Source organism: Schistocerca americana, chromosome 4, assembly GCF_021461395.2.
Source record: "Schistocerca americana isolate TAMUIC-IGC-003095 chromosome 4, iqSchAmer2.1, whole genome shotgun sequence".
NCBI lineage: Eukaryota > Metazoa > Arthropoda > Insecta > Orthoptera > Acrididae > Schistocerca > Schistocerca americana.
In genome coordinates this window covers 479,660,026-479,677,412 of record NC_060122.1, presented here as the reverse complement: position 1 = coordinate 479,677,412, position 17,387 = coordinate 479,660,026, and the positions used below count along the sequence as shown (strand labels likewise).

The 17,387-nt window shown below is 41.4% G+C and overlaps 1 protein-coding gene across 1 annotated transcript in view; it reads left to right on the top strand.

Moving 5' to 3' along the window:
- Window positions 1–17,387, top strand: part of LOC124613563 (major facilitator superfamily domain-containing protein 6) — a 370,141-nt gene that overhangs the window by 317,375 nt on the left and 35,379 nt on the right. Inside the window, exon 11 of the mRNA XM_047142277.1 lies at window positions 912–1,086. Coding sequence (XP_046998233.1) covers window positions 912–1,086 — 175 coding nt within the window. The remainder of the gene's footprint in view (window positions 1–911; window positions 1,087–17,387) is intronic.

Here is a 17,387-nt window from a genome sequence, read left to right as displayed (position 1 = left end):
AGTAACTTTAAACTGGTTGCACACCAATCCAAACCAAATGAAGACATTTTTATGTAACTGGTTTCGGGAAATCCCCATGTATATGACAGCCAGTCAATGGAGACATCAACCAGAACAAAAGAAACCAGAGGAGCATCTAACAATATAACAACACGATGATTAAACACACTTAAATATGGATCACTGGTATCAAAATTTCCAAGGTCTGCTCGCCCTGAAAGACATACAACACCCTGTAATTCACTTAATGCTGGATGAAGGGATGGTAAAAGTTAGCAGGGAATGAAACTTCACAAATCATAAGTTAGAAATATCAGTGGATGCTGCTCAGCTGCTAGATGCCATAATCCACCAGAAACTGTATTTCTTAATGTGCCATAACACTTTTGTTTTGAACGTTTGTTGTTTTTTGTTGCACACTAGGAATGGCTGTATGTCCAATAGCAGACCTTCTGCAGAGGCCTTACTTTAATTAAATTTAAATAATAATCAGTAGCCAACTTAATGAAAATATTTTACTGCTTTACTATTTAATTATAGCTTTGTGATTGGTACTACAGGTTTCAAGGCCACACTTCCACCATCTTGTGCTTTTATGTTAAACTATGTCTGCATGTGCTAGTTTCAACTTCAGATTATCATAGCATAACCACACATCTGAATGTGGAACATACCTACAGGAACAAACAAAAATTAACAGACACACACACAAGTGCGTGCACACACACACACACACACACACACACACACACACCATTTCATTTATTTCAGTATTCAATCATGAATCTTACACACTCCATATACATCATGAGTAATTTCAGATTAGAAGGAATTGATAACTTTTAACTTGATGCAATGTTTTGTACAGGTAGCAAATAATCATTTTCAATATATGTTGTAATTGATTTCAGGTGGCTGAAGAAACAGCACACTTGGCTCCTCATGGGGTGCCCAGCAATCCTATTCCTCGTGCACTGTCCAGCACGCGACTGCATGAGCTAGGTAATTCCGACCAGGCTGGCTATGGGGCAACATATCAAACATCTGGTGGCAATCTTGATGTGCCTGGGCAGCCATCTATTGGAGGTGAGACTTTTAAACTCCTAACTTTCCTACTTGGAGGGGAAAAATCAGAACAAGAACAAAAATTTATGGGAAGTAATAACAATTTTACAATTCATAGACACCATGGCCTTTCTTGCAGAACATAAGTATTATTTAACTATTAAACAAAATCAGAGAACTACTTAGCACAGAAACTGCATTACAAATAATCAAAGCATAGAGGAAAGTGATGAAGTGAATTTACTAAACATGTAACTGGGAGGCACAAAGTAGAAAAAGTGAATGACTGTACTATCAACAAAGCAATTTACACTGTTGATCAAAGAAAAGCAGACATCAAACTCAGAGTGATGTATGAAGTAATGTGTGCGCACTTGAAAGCCATGCACATTAGCAGTGTGTTGTCATCTGCGAGAGTGCTCCATGAAAGAACAGTACTGCGAACTTTTGATAGAGCCCACCATGAGTGAGTGCCTATTTAAACCCTTCCATGCTACACTTGCACTCAGTTATCATACTATTACTGCTCGCATACATTTGCCTTATCTTATTGTGTTTAGTGTGTATTATGGTGATTGCTGTACATGCAACAGTGTAATAAAGTTGTACTAACATTTTTGATAGTTTTTGTATCCAATTACAACAATGTAGTTCAAGGATAGAGGTTTCCTAATACCAAATATTTGTATAGAATTTGGGAAAAGTTTATGGAACTGTAAAACTATATTGCACTGAACAGCCAAAGAAACATGTACACCTGCCTAATATCATGTAGGGCCTCTGCGGACATGCAGAAGTGCAACAGCATGACATAGCATGGATTTGACTAATGTCTGATGTAGTGCTGGGGGAAATTGACACCATGAATCCTGCAGGGCTGCCCCTAAATCTGTAAGAGTATGAGGTGGTGGATATCTCTTCTGAACAGCATGTTGCAAAGTATCCTGGATATGCTCAATAATGTTCATGTCCTGAGAGTTTAGTGGTGAGAGGAAGTGTTTAAACTCAGAAGAGTGTTCCTGGAGTCACTCTGTAACAATTCTGGACTTGTGGGGTGTCGCAGTGTCCCACTGGAATAGATGTAAACAGGCAGAACACAGCACTGCAGTCAGCAGTGTCTATAAAAGACAATCGTATGGCTCAGTTGTTATGTTGATGCTGCTGGTACAGTGGCAGGTTATCAAGATCTAAGCGAGACTGAACGTGGTGTTATAGTCAGCACTTGAGCGATGGGATGCAGCATGTCTGAGGTAGCGATGAAGTGGGGATTTTCCCATATGACCTTTCCACGAGTGTACCGTGAATATTAGGAATCCATTAAAACACCAAATCTCCGACATCGCTGTGGCCAGAAAAAGATCCTGTAAGATCGGGACTAATGACCACTGAAGAGAATTGTTCAGCATGACAAAAGTGCAACCCTTCAGCAAACTGCTGCAGGTTTCAATGCTGCATCATCAACAAGGGTCAATGGCCGAATCATTCAATGAAACGTCATAGATGTGGGCATTTGGAGCTGAAGGCCCACTCATGTACCCTTGATGACTGCATGACACCAAACTTTATGCCTCGCCTAGGCCTGTCAACACTGAAATTGGTCTGTTGATGACTGGAAAAATGTTGCCTGGTTGGGTGAGCCTTGTTTCAAATTGTATCGAGAGGATGAACGTGTACAGGTATGTGGACAACCTCATCAAATGGCTCTGAGCACTATGGGACTCAACTTCTGAGGTCATTAGTCCCTAGAACATAGAACTAGTTAAACCTAACTAACCTAAGGACATCACACACATCTATGCCCGAGGCAGGATTCGAACCTGCGACCGTAGCAGTCTCGCGGTTCCAGACTGCAGCACCTAGAACCACATGGTCACTTCGGCCGGCAACCTCATCAATACATGGCTCCTGCATGTCAGTTGGGGACTGTACAACTGGTGGACACTCTGTAATGGCACAGTTGGAGTGATATGGGACCCCTGACACATCTGGATATAACCCTGACAGATGACACATACGTAAGCATCCTGTCTGATCACCTGCACCCATTCATGTCCACTGTGCATTCGGACAGATTTAGGCAATCATCTGCTCGATACAATTTGAAACAAGACTCACCCAACCAGGCAACATGTTTCCAGTCATCAACAGACCAATTTCAGTGTTGACAGACCTAGGCGAGGCATAAAGCTTTGTGTCATGCAGTCGTCAATGGTACATGAGTGGGCCTTCAGCTCCAAATGCCCATATCCAAGGGTGTACCCAGGATCTGAACTGGGTGGGGGTTGGGGGGGGGGGGGGGGGGGGTAGGTCATACTAGTCTCAGGAAACAAAGACTCGAGACAACATACAGCACTTTTTATTAAATAAAACAGTAAACCAGTGAAAAACTGCTTTTAATAAACATTTTAAATACAAGAATGCACTTAATCTGAGAAAACATGCAGCATTTCTTATTAAATAAAACAGTAAACTAGTGAAAAACTGTGAATATCTTCCGGGGGGGGGGGGGGGGGGAGCAGCTGCCCCCCACCCCCCGACCCTGCCACTCGCTGGGTACGCCCATGCCCATATCTATGATGTTTCATTGAATGGTTCGGCCATTGACCCTTGTTTATGATGCAGCATTGTAACCAAGAGCAATTTGCTGAAGGGTTGCACTTTTGTCATCCTGAACAATTCCCTTCAGTGGTTATTAGTCCCGTTTCTGCAGGATTTTTTTCTGGCCACAGCGATGTCAGAGATTTGGTGTTTTGACGGATTCCTAATATTCATGGTACACTCGTGAAAAGGACATATGGGAAAATCCTACCTTGGAGATGCTGTGTCCCATTGCTCGTGCACTGACTATAACACCACATTCAGTCTCACTTAGGTCTTGATAACCTGCCACTGTATCAGCAGCATCAACCTAACAACTGCACCATACACCTGTCTTTTATAGACACTACTGACTGCAGTGCTGTGTTCTGCCTGTTTACATCTCTCTATATTTGAATATGCATACCTATACTAGTTCCTTTGGTGCTTCAGTGTATGTACAGTATTATATAGGAGTGAAACATAGGGTATTGGAAAACTGATATGAAATAAACAAGATGTATTTGAAACATGGCGCTATAGAAGGGATTTGAAAAATTAAGTGGGTAGGTAAAGCATCCAATAAACAAGTAGTAGAAAGAAGCCTATTAGAAACCTTTATTACAATTAGGGCAAGTTGTGGTACTACACAACTGTCTTACATTTGATGACTACAATGAGAAACTATCATGTAGTCTCAATGGGGGCAAGTCTTACACAATGCATGTGCATACCTACCATCTAGTAGGCCATCCCACATGGTAATAGGTACATTATTGTCTCAACATTGCTGAACTAGTTCTTAAGTTTTGTGATTGTTGCTCATTTCTGTCAGCTTTTTTATTAAAATAGCACTGATTACTTTTCCTGTCTTCTGTAACAACAAAATATTCCACAGTAATTCAAATTTTACAAATAAAAAATTACTCACTCTTTAAAAAAGATTTAATTAAAAGTAAAAAATTGTAGTACTGCCAATATGGCTAATTGATATTTTGGTTTTTTACATTTATTAGTAAAAAATAGAAACACCTCTTAAAACAGAGATCTAATGAATACCAAAAAATACTGGTTATTCAGAACTAAAATACTGGTATGAGTTTTAACTGGTCAGTTTCTCCCGTCCCTAGCATGAGGACTGGATGATTTACTCTGCAGATATTGTTTTTACATTTTACCATATTCCTGTGGCTACAGATGTATTCAAATGTAGCTAAAATCTGTATTCCATTTCCTTGTTTTATTTTTCTTATCGTATCCCTGAACTCACTGTTTCATTGTCTTATTTCCCTAAATCAAACATTCCTGTTAGAAACATGCCCATAAAGCAATTAAATTTCTCCATTTTTTCTTCTCCATGACCACTTATTCATAAAGGTGTTAACATGGTGGCACTTAATCCAAATATTAGATAATCTGAACTCTTGTAGTCCACATAGGATTGCAAGGTTTCTTGGCAAATTTCGTTGATAAAATCTTTGGCTAAGAGTTTAGTGAAAATGTCACCTTGCAGCAAGATTTTAATATATTTCCTTCTTGTTGTGTTCACCTGAAACGGCAAGTAAGAAACCTGCGGAACCACTGCTGAAAGATTATGCTGTAGCTTTGTTGATTACCCAATAACATTTCATCAGTTCAGACTGGTTTCACTACTGGAATTTGGGTAACAGAAGTTTCTGGCTACAGCATTGTACAAAAGTGCTTTTTATTAAATTCAAACATACACTCCTGGAAATGGAAAAAAGAACACACTGACACCGGTGTGTCAGACCCACCATACTTGCCTCGGACACTGCGAGAGGGCTGTACAAGCAATGATCACACGCACGGCACAGCGGACACACCAGGAACCGCGGTGTTGGCCGTCGAATGGCGCTAGCTGCGCAGCATTTGTGCACCGCCGCCGTCAGTGTCAGCCAGTTTGCCGTGGCATACGGAGCTCCATCGCAGTCTTTAACACTGGTAGCATGCCGCGACAGCGTGGACGTGAACCGTATGTGCAGTTGACGGACTTTGAGCGAGGGCGTATAGTGGGCATGCGGGAGACCGGGTGGACGTACCGCCGAATTGCTCAACATGTGGGGCGTGAGATCTCCACAGTACATCGATGTTGTCGCCAGTGGTCGGCGTAAGGTGCACGTGCCCGTCAACCTGGGACCGGACCGCAGTGACGCACGGATGCACGCCAAGACCGTAGGATCCTACGCAGTGCCGTAGGGGACCGCACCGCCAATTCCCAGCAAATTAGGGACACTGTTGCTCCTGGGGTATCGTCTCCATGAAGCTGGGCTATGGTCCCGCACACCATTAGGCCGTCTTCCGCTCACGCCCCAACATCGTGCAGCCCGCCTCCAGTGGTGTCGCGACAGGCGTGAATGGAGGGACGAATGGAGACGTGTCGTCTTCAGCGATGAGAGTCGCTTCTGCCTTGGTGCCAATGATGGTCGTATGCGTGTTTGGCGCCGTGCAGGTGAGCGCCACAATCAGGACTGCATATGACTGAGGCACACAGGGCCAACACCCGGCATCATGGTGTGGGGAGCGATCTCCTACACTGGCCGTACACCACTGGTGATCGTCGAGGGGACACTGAATAGTGCACGGTACATCCAAACCATCATCGAACCCATCGTTCTACCATTCCTAGACCGGCAAGGGAACTTGCTGTTCCAACAGGACAATGCACGTCCGCATGTATCCCGTGCCACCCAACGTGGTCTAGAAGTTGTAAGTCAACTAGCCTGGCCAGCAAGATCTCCGGATCTGTCCCCCATTGAGCATGTTTGGGACTGGATGAAGCGTCGTCTCACGCGGTCTGCACGTCCAGCACGAACGCTGGTCCAACTGAGGCGCCAGGTGGAAATGGCATGGCAAGCCGTTCCACAGGCCTACATCCAGCATCTCTACGATCGTCTCCATGGGAGAATAGCAGCCTGCATTGCTGCGAAAGGTGGATATATACTGTACTAGTGCCGACATTGTGCATGCTCTGTTGCCTGTGTCTATGTGCCTGTGGTTCTGTCAGTGTGATCATGTGATGTATCTGACCCCAGGAATGTGTCAATAAAGTTTCCCCTTCCTGGGACAATGAATTCACGGTGTTCTTATTTCAATTTCCAGGAGTGTATTTGCTGCATCTTAGGGACTTAGTGTGAAACTCTTCAATGATGTTCCATCCAGTAGACACAAACTTTAAACCAGGTGGCCTCGGTTTTGTTTTCTGAGAGGTGAAGGCTGCTTTCTGCCAAGGTTTTAACCTCTCTACCTCTCCTGTCCAATTGTAATCATAACTACATGTAGCAAACACTTATTGTGATGTGATTCTTGAGCTTCTCTGGGCATATTTGATAATCAAAATATCCACAGGTGTACTGTTGGTCTACAGTGTCCAATGGGCCCAATATTTCGGCGATCACACATGTCGCCATCATCAGGTGAACTGACGGACTGAGCTCCTGTGAATGTACCGGCATGGAGATCCGTACGCTATGGCTGCTCAGAGGGAACTGGGTTCGGTCACGGCGGCGGGTGATTTAAATAACCTCCGCCCGCGGCGCGCTCCCACCGCTGTCCATGCCCTGCGCCACGGCCGCACGGTGGAACAGATTGCAACGGCGTCTGAAATGACGTTGGTATGATGGCTCTGTCCGCCATGGTCGTCACAACTATACGTCTGCTCGATTTACTCTTGATTAACCCAATCAAAAAAATGGTTCAAATGGCTCTGAGCACTATGGGACTTAACATCTATGGTCATCAGTCCCCTAGAACTTAGAACTACTTAAACCTAACTAACCTAAGGACAGCACACAACACCCAGTCATCACGAGGTAGAGAAAATCTCTGACCTCGCTGGGAATCGAACCTGGGAACCCGGGTGTGGGAAGCGAGAATGCTGCCGCACCACCACGAGCTGCGGACGATTAACCCAATCGCTGGTTCCCAAGCCTTGCTAAGATTATAGCCACAGTCACAGTTTATGAGGTCGTCATTGGTGCGAATTTCAATGGCCTCTCTAACAACGCTGTCCTAGTATCTCAACGTCTGTACCAGAATCCTCATGCGTTCATACTCCATAGTGTGATTTTCCGACAAATGTTCAGCAACAGCCGACTTGCTCGGATACATCAGTCGAGTGTGCCTCTGGTGTTCACGGCATTGATCCTCGATGATACGCTTCATCTGACCAATATAAGACTTGCCACATTGACACGGAATCTGGATCTGGTACACACCGGCCTTCCTCAAACAGAGGTCATCTTTGGCACTCCCCACCAGTGCACGAGTTTTATTCGAGGACAAAACACAGTTCCGACACGGTGTTTCTTCAAAATGCGGGCAATTTTCCTGGAGAGTGCGCCTGTATATGGAATAAACGCAGTGCCTACCTCCTCCCTCGTGATTTCATCCATCTCCACAGGTTGTGCTGTAGTGGTTGGGCGGAGAGCACGTTGAATCTGCCACTCTGAGTACCCATTTTTTCGAAATACAGTTCTCAGATGTTCCAATCCCTGGAGTAGATTCTCTGCATCAGAGATAGTGTGTGCCCTATGTACTAGAGTTTTAAGTACCCCATTCTTCTGGGAAGGGTGGTGGCAGCTGTCTGCGTGCAAATACAGATCAGTGTGCGTTGTCTTCCAATACACCCCATGACCTAGGGTGCCGTCAGCCCTTCTCTTGACCAAGATGTCAAGGAAAGGTAATTTACCTTCTGTTTCAGTCTCCATACACCCCAGCATCAAATTCAATATGGAGACTGAAACGGAGGGTAAATTAACTTTCCTTGATATCTTGGTCAAGAGAAGGGCTGACGGCACCCTAGGTCATGGGGTGTATCAGAAGACAACACACACTGATCTGTATTTGCATGCAGACAGCTGCCACCACCCTTCACAGAGGAATGGGGTAAGCTGTGGTAAGCTCTTCCATGTGCAGCTCTCATCAAATATGTATTATGCACTTCAGTGAAGTAACATGAATAGAATTCAGTCCTGAAATGGTCAAATATTTTTTTTATAGATTAAGTTACTCTAACCTCTGTAAATTTTTTTGTATGTGAAAAATGTTACTTCACTGAAGTGCATTTCTTTTAACTTCATTGGGCGAAGTTAAAAGAAATGCACTTCAGTGAAGTAACATTTTTCACATACAAAAAAATTTACAGAGGTCAGAGTAACTTAATCTATAAAAAAAATATTTGACCATTTAAGGGCTGAATTCTATTTTTTTCAATTTATAGTTCAGTACTTACATGTATAGTCACTGACCCACGCTGCAGCCCATGACACAACAGTACATGATCTTCTGTGAGGTATGTGTCTGTGCAGTTCTCTCATTTCTACATGCAAAAAAAGCATCCAACACACACAAGTTGAAGACTTCTTATTCAGGGTGACTATAATTAAAGTTCCAATTTCAAAACACTGTAAAAAAGGAAGTGCTCCTCAAAATGACATCAAATTTGAGCAGAATATTATTGAAGATGGGTAAAATGTTATGGAAACAAAAAATATTTAACGAAAATGTTCCCAGTAGATGGTGCTGTAAGCATCAAATCATAAATGTTCAGTTACACAGTTAACAAATCACCAGTTACAGTGAATGAAGTCAGTGGTAAGTAAGCTCTTCTATGTCATCTCTCATCCAATACGTATTATGTAACTGAGAAGTAACATTTTTCACATACAAAATGACAGATGAATCACAATATGACAGTTATGGTATATAAGCTGCAGATTAAACCAATTGTTCCATGCAGTGTGCATAACTGCATAAGTATGGCATTCAGCAGTTGTGGCACTGTTAGTTATGTAAGCCTATCTACCATGTCAAGTTCATACCATGGCAAGATCGTATCAAGGTAGCTGGGTAAAATTGGTTTTTATCTGTCCTGAGGCCAAAAACTGCATAAAAAGCAACACTGAAATTGGTTTTTAAGTCTCATGAGACTGGTGCAAGGCATGTTCAGTATGTCGTCAATCATCTCCCACTAGAAAAAGCAAGAGACAGCATGTTCTGGAACTGGTTGGAGAGTCTCAGGAGTCACTTTCAGAATCTGTTGTACAATGTGTGCCTCCAGTTCAGCTATGTTTGTAATCAGAGCACTGAACACAGAATCTTTCAGCTAACCCCACAGCCAGAAGTCACGTGTATTAAAATTAGGTGATCTGGATTAGATTATATTAGATTTACTTTCATTCCAATTGATCCATAGTGAGACAGTCCTCCAGGATGTAGAACATGTCAGAAAAACAATAATACTTGACAAATATTTATGACTAGAACAAATAAGCTAATGTACCTTCCTGGACAGTCAGGCTGTAGGGAAATGATGACTGACAATTCTTACATTTTCGAAATACCTCTGCAGCAGCCAATTCTCTGGCCGTGGGATGTGCAGAGGAGCATCATCTTGCATAAAAATGATCTTACCCACACATCCATGCTGTTGAAGGGTTTGGAATAACTTTGGTGCACAAAATACTCTCATAGCATTTACCAGTGGCAATACAAACTACAGGACTCACAGGACCCATCTCCTCAAAAAAATATGGCCCTACGATAGATGATGCTATCAACCCAGGACATACAGTAACTTTTGCAGAATGGAGTGGTACCATTTGATGTATGAGCAAATTTTCCATTGACCGCATTCTGCAATTAGCTGTATTGACATGTCCTTGGAGATGGCAATGGGCGTTGTCTGTCCACAGAATGTTCTATGGTCTTTCATTGTTCACTTATATGAGAGCAAGAAAATCTGGAGCAATGGCCATTCATTGTCCAGTTCCATGTGAGCAAGAAATTCTAGAGCAAACATTTGTCTTACTGGTAGATCAGCATGAAGTAACTCCCAAAAATTGAGAATTTTGTATGTATAGCAATGCAGGATATTTAATGGCCATTTATGCACTGTACTCACAGGAATGTCCAAAGTTCGGGTAATTCCCTATGCACTGCATGTTTGCACACCACTGCTCGACCCCTCCTGCAAAGCTGTGGTCACATCTTCTACTGATGTCAGATCTGTTGCTTTCCTCACTCTGCTACATTGCACTTCAGATGAACATCTCTTTTTTTGAATTTTATAGTACTTTTCTCCAGATCATAGGCAAACATCAGACCGACACCCTTTGTCATAGCCTTGAGTGTCCAGGGCTACTGGCACACACTGCCATTTCTTGTAAAAGTGCTTAACCAGTGGGATGCTGTCTTGCATTAAGACAGCCATGATGAGCACTTCACACGCAAACTGAGGAGCAGCTGTGTACCCTGCATCTTTTACTTTACATATTGTGCCACTTACAGTGTTACCTAGTGGTAACATTTTCATTAACTTTTTATTTTTTTGTTTCCATAAGTTTCCCAAGTCTTTGATAATATTCTGTTCAAATTTGACTCATTCTGAGCAGTGTTTCTTTTTGCCAAGCATTTTTCAACTGGAACTTTAATTGTAATCATCCTGTATGTTTTGTAATGTAAAGACAGTTCCACCTTAAACTCACCTGGAAAATTAACATTATACACTGGCTGAAATGGAAAATTTCAAGCACAAGCACCTTGACCAAACATTATCAAACTGATACTCTAGTATTTCCATTTTTGCGTGATACTTTGATTGAAATTTCTCCCGTAAGTGAGCATATTTCCAGTGCAGTAAGAAATGCATGCCTACTGATGAGGAGTGGAGTGAGTACATGCTGGCTATATGGAGTGTCTAGTGCTACTGGAACTTTTCCAATGCCTATTACAACACAACATGTCTGGAAGACTTGTGCATGTGGTTTATTTCCGTTTTTCATACTTTGAGAAATACTGAATCATTGACATGAGGGACATAGGATCATTGTACTGGCAGATCAGAGGTAGCTGGCAGTTGCACAAAGAATGTATAATAAGTGGTGATAAGAAGGACTCAGGACAACAGTGTGGCAAAAAAGTGGGTAGAGGTCCTTCCAGAATATAACACCACTTGCAGATTGTAGGATATTTTTACTGTCTCTGACAAATAGATGGATTACAACTGCTGAAATTTGGACAAAGGTTACATGCAGAGTATCACCAAAAACTGTTAGCAACAGGATAGAGATGAGATCTCAAGTTGTTACTCATTGTTTACTGCTCACACCACACCACGGACTACGGAGGTTCACATGGTATTGTGCATGGGTCAGCTGGTACATTGAGTGGCATTCTGTAGTGATGAGTCTCTGTTTCATTTGTGACCATCATATCAACATTAGTGTGTCTGTAAATAACATGGTGGAAGGTCATAAGAAGAAGCAATTCTTGAAACTCACACCTTCGTAACTCCTGCTGTCGTGGTGTGGGAAGCTATTGGATATGACATGAGGACTGATTTGGAAATTGTTCAATGAAGACTGAATGTTCACCAGTGTATGGCCAAAATGACAAACCTTGTTTTTATATTCTTCTTCCCAATAGCACCAAATGGCATATCGAAGTAGGATAATTTGCGATCCAACATTTCAGTTCAGACCACAATGCAGGAATCTATGGATCCTCAACTGACCTCCCTGGTCCCCTGATGTATGATTTATATAATATGCCTGGGATCTGATGGAAAGTCATATACTTTCATGCCATTCTCCACCCAGCAGATGTCTGCAAAATCATTAGATGCAAGGGAAACTAATATGGCCTGAAGGGGGCGAAAAATCATACACTCCAGCTGGAAAAGAAAAATATAAGCACCATACAAAAAAAGACGATACTAAAGAATTTGCCCCAGAATACAGCTCACAACATGTAAATCAGCAAAAGAAAAATTACATAAAAGTACTTCATCAAAATATTCAATACTTTGGTAACAAAAAATTAGAAGCAGAAGTACTCCTGAGTGAAGTAAGACCAGACATATTATGCATAAGTGAACATGGACTAACTGAAAGTAAAATATATAATGTGGCAATAAAGGACTACAAACTAGCTAATTACTTCTGCAGATCTAAATATAAGGGTGGTGGCGTTTGTATATATATTAAAACAGGTACTCTATCAAAGAATGTAAACAGTGAAGCTGCTACATTTCCCATAGCTAGAGAAAAAGACTTTGAAGTTACTGGTATAGTGGCAGAGGATTTTAGAGTGTTTTGTGTGTACAGGTCACCATGTGGCAATATTAGCATCTTTCTAAAAAAAATTGCTAGCTTATTGAGAATGAATATGAAGAGAAATCTTATTATATGTGGAGACTTCAACATTGACATAGGAAAAGACACAAAAATAAGACAGGATTCTGAAGAATTGTTAATACAGCATAACATGAAAGTGACAATAACTGCACCAACAAGAGTGACTTCACAAAGTGAGACAATTATTGACAACATAATTACTAATATGTGTAACTATGAGTCACATGTAGTTCAGACAGAAATATCTGATCATCATAGACAACTAATCAGCTTTTGCAGAAGTAATGACACAGTATCAGAACCAAAACAAACAACCAAAGAAATTAGGATCATCAGTGAACAAAATATCAACATCTTTAGAACAATGTTAAGTAAGGAAACCTGGAATGAAACCCTACAGGCCCAGAGTGTAAATGAAAAATATGATGCATTTATTTCAACAATTAAGTACCATTTTAATGTAGCATTTCCCAAAGTAAAGAGACAAGAAAGGCAGCAAGATCAAACACAGTGGATTACCAGTGAAATACTAGAACAGCAAAGGAAGCTTCAGGACGTGAGACGGATGGACGAAGCTGAAAAATATAAAATGTTAAAAAAGAAGTATAGAAAAACAATAAAAGAAGCGAAAGCAAGAGCAATTGACACTACTGTAGCGAACTTAAAAAACAAGGCAAAGGCAGCTTGGAATGCAATCAATGCTGAAAGAAAGGAAAAAGATGGGTCAAACAAAGAAGAAGGTATTAGGTCAATTAAAATAGACAACACAGTGGTCACAGATGGTATGGAAATAGCAAACATACTGAATAATAACTATATCAGTGTAGTAGAAAACCTAAAATTAGAAAGAAATAGTCAAAAACAGAAGGGTATTAAGGTACCAAAAAGATCATGCAGTACTATGTTCTCAAGACCAGTCACGGAAGATGAATTGCGGAAAACTATACAGAAACTGAAGTCCAAGAAATCAGCTGGTGATGATGAAATATCAAATCATGTAATAAAGCTGGTATGTGAGGAGATAATAACACCACTACTGAACATAGCAAACTGTTCTTTCAGAGATGCAGTTTTTCCAGAAAAACTGAAGATAATGAAGGTAGTGCCAGTGTACAAGAAAGGGTGTAAGGATGATCCCAACAACTACAGACCAGTTTCACTGATATCAGGTTCCTCAAAAATCCTAGAAATGCTTATGTATACCAGATTAGTTAACTATTTGGACAAACATAACATTCTCATGCCCTCACAACATGGTTTCAGAAAGGGTAAATCTACAGAATCAGCAATTGTCAGTCTAACAGAATAGATTTTACAGTCCTTAGATGAGAAAAAGGTTGTCTCTGCAATGTTTCTGGATCTTTCAAAGACATTTGACACCATTGACCATGAAATGCTGATACAAAAATTAAGCAACTATGGCATTCGTGGGCAACCAGGTGAATGGATAAAATCATACTTGTGCAACTGCAAGCAGTATGTATCATTAGGAAACTCGTACCAATCAGAAACCAAATTCATCAAATATGGAGTGCCACAGGGTTCAGTAATGGGGCCATTGTTATTTAATGTATTTGTTAATGACATAGGTGTTCAGGAGGAAGAAAAGAAAATATTGTATGCTGATGACATGACAATACTAAATAGTGACCAAAATATGGAACAGCTTGAGAGAAGAGCATACATATCTGCAAATGTCACAGCTCAATGGCTGTTGGAAAATGAACTGGTTATAAATCCAAAAAAGACTATGTATGCAGTGTTTAAAAACAAGGAAAAGGCTGTAGGCATGGATTTAGAGGTTGATGGAACGAGGCTGGAAGAAGCAGAATCTGCTGGATTCTTAGGTATTCTTGTGGATAATGAACTGAAATGGAAAAAAACATATTAATAAGATCTGTAAGAAACTGAGCTCTGTCATATTCTTAATGATGCAGCTATCACAGTATTCAGACAAAAACTTTCTGTGTACAGTGTATCATGGACTTTTCGAACCACACTTACAGTATGGAGTGACTGTGTGGGGAAACTCAAACAAACAAGAGACAAGAAGAGTGTTCACATTACAAAAAAAAGCAATTAGGACCATTTTAAGAAGAAAGACCTCTGAAACATGCAGAAACTGTTTCAAGAATTTAGGTATCTTAACTTTTTCATCGTTGTGTATATACATAACAATAATGTACATCACAAAAGGTAGTGAGGACTGGATTACAAATGCTAGTGTACACACCCACAATACAAGAAAGAAGAATGAAGTACGGAGCATACCCCACCGACTGGCAATGCTAGAAAAAGGACCCCAGTACTCTGGTATCAGACTACTAAGAAGTCTGCCCAAAAACCTTCAAGGTAGTGTACTTCACAATGACTTTCCAAAGAAACTTAAAGTCTATCTCATTGAAAAAGAGTTTTACAGTGTTGCAGAATACTTATGCCATTAAATTTGTATATATTGTTACTCATTATCAGTGATGTAAAAATGTAAGCTAAAGGTGTAGAAAAATAAGTGATAAAGAATGTTAATACTTTGACATCTCCTATATTACACGTACATTTACTGTACACAATGTAATCTTACAGGATCAAATAAAATTCAATTCAGTTCAATTCATGAACTGACACGGCATCTATTTCAGACATGAAACAGGACATTAGATGAGAAAGACAAGGAAAGAGCTAGAAAACTAAAACAGAGTGAAGCAAAGAGTAGTTACAGTGAAGAAATGCTGAGATGGAAGAGATTAATGTAAATTAAGGCCAGGTGGATGGCGAGAGCCAAGAAAATGTTGTAGTGCTAGCTCCAACCTGTAGAGTTCTAAGAAACTGGTGTCTGGGGGAAAAATCCAGATGGTGAATGTGGTGAAACAGACACTGAGGTCACGAATGTGATGTTGTAGAGCATGCTCAGCAACAGGATATTGCGAGTTGCCAGTATATACCCTCTGCCTATGCCTGTTCATTCTTATTGATAATTTGGTGGTGGTCGAAAAGTGTTTACATAACAGCTGGTATATGACATGTGTTGTTTCACTGGTGGCTCTCCCTTTGATAGTATATATTTTGCCAACTACAGGGCTGTTATAGGTGGTGGTAGGAGAGTGCACAGGGTAAGTCTTGCAGAGGGGCTAGTCACAGGGGTAGGGGCTGTACGGTAGGGAGATGGGTGCAGAAAGAGCATAGGGTCTGACAAAAATATTGCAGAGATTAGGAGGGTGATGGAAAGCTATTCTAGGTGTAGTGGGCAAAATTTCGGACAGATTGCATCTCATTTCAGGGCAGGATTTTAGGAAGTCATGGCCCTGTCAAAGTAGCTGTTAAACACATTCCAGACCAAGATAATACTGAGTCACTAATGGTGTGCTCCAAAGCTGTTTTTTGGAGGGATCAGCAATACCAGGATTGGATGTGATGGCCCGGGAAAATCTGTTTTTTAACTATGCTGGTAAGGTTATTACACGCAATGAAGGCTGAGGTGAGAATGGTGGTGTATTGTTGTAAAAAGTCTGCATCCAAACAAATACACTTGCCTCAGATGCCAAGGCTGTGTGGGAGGGAATGTTTGATATGGAAAGGATGCCACTATCAAAATGTAAGTACTGTTGTTTGTTAGTTGGTTTAATGTGGACGGAAGTGTGTAGCTGGTCTTTGGTGAGGACGAGATCAACATCAACAAAATTGCCATGGGATTTGGAACTGGAGTATGTTAATTGGGAGAAGGTATTCAGAGATTCAAGGAATTTTAGCAGGTCAGCCTGACCATGAGTTTGTATTGCAAAGATGTCATCATTGTACCTAAACCAAACCAGGGGCTGAAGACATATGGCTCTCAGGAAAGCCCCAGCCAAGTGACCCATCATCTGTCCCTGAAAGGTGAAGTAGTTTTTGGTAAGTATAAAGTTGATTAACATCAATAGGAAGGATGTCACAGATTTGGAATCAGGTGGGTGCTGACTGAGGAAATGCTCAGCAGCAGACAGACCATGTACTTGGGGGATGTTGATATAGAGAGAGGTGACATCAATAGTGACAAGAAAGGTGAGTGGTGGGAGTGGGGTGGGCATGGATTTCAACTGATCTAGGAGGTGAGTATTTGCACTATGGGTTGCAAATGTTGATCAACTAAGGCAGATATACATTCAGTGGTTGCTAAAAGCAAGCCTCTATAGGACGGCCAGGATGATAGGGTTTGTGGATCTTAGGAAGAAGACCTTGTGAGGGGCCTGAGGTTTTAAGGAGGGACTGCAGGTCAGTTTGAATGACAGGGATGGGATCTTGATGGCAGATTCTCTATGTACGGGTGTCAGACAGCTGGCATAGTCCTTCATTAACATACTCCATTTGGTCAAGTACTGCAGTGGTAGATCCTTTGTCTGCTGGAAGGATAATGATGGAGTCATCAGCTTTTAGGGAACGTAGGGCCTGGAGTTCTGCACAGGACAGGTAAGGGTCATGTTTTAGAGACCTGAGGAAGGATTGTGAAGCAATGCTGGATGTGAAGAATTCTTGGAAGGCTTGGAAGGGATAATTTGGGTAGTGGTGGTGGATCAAGTTGGGATTGTGGTGTCAACTGTTCGAGGCAGGGTTCAA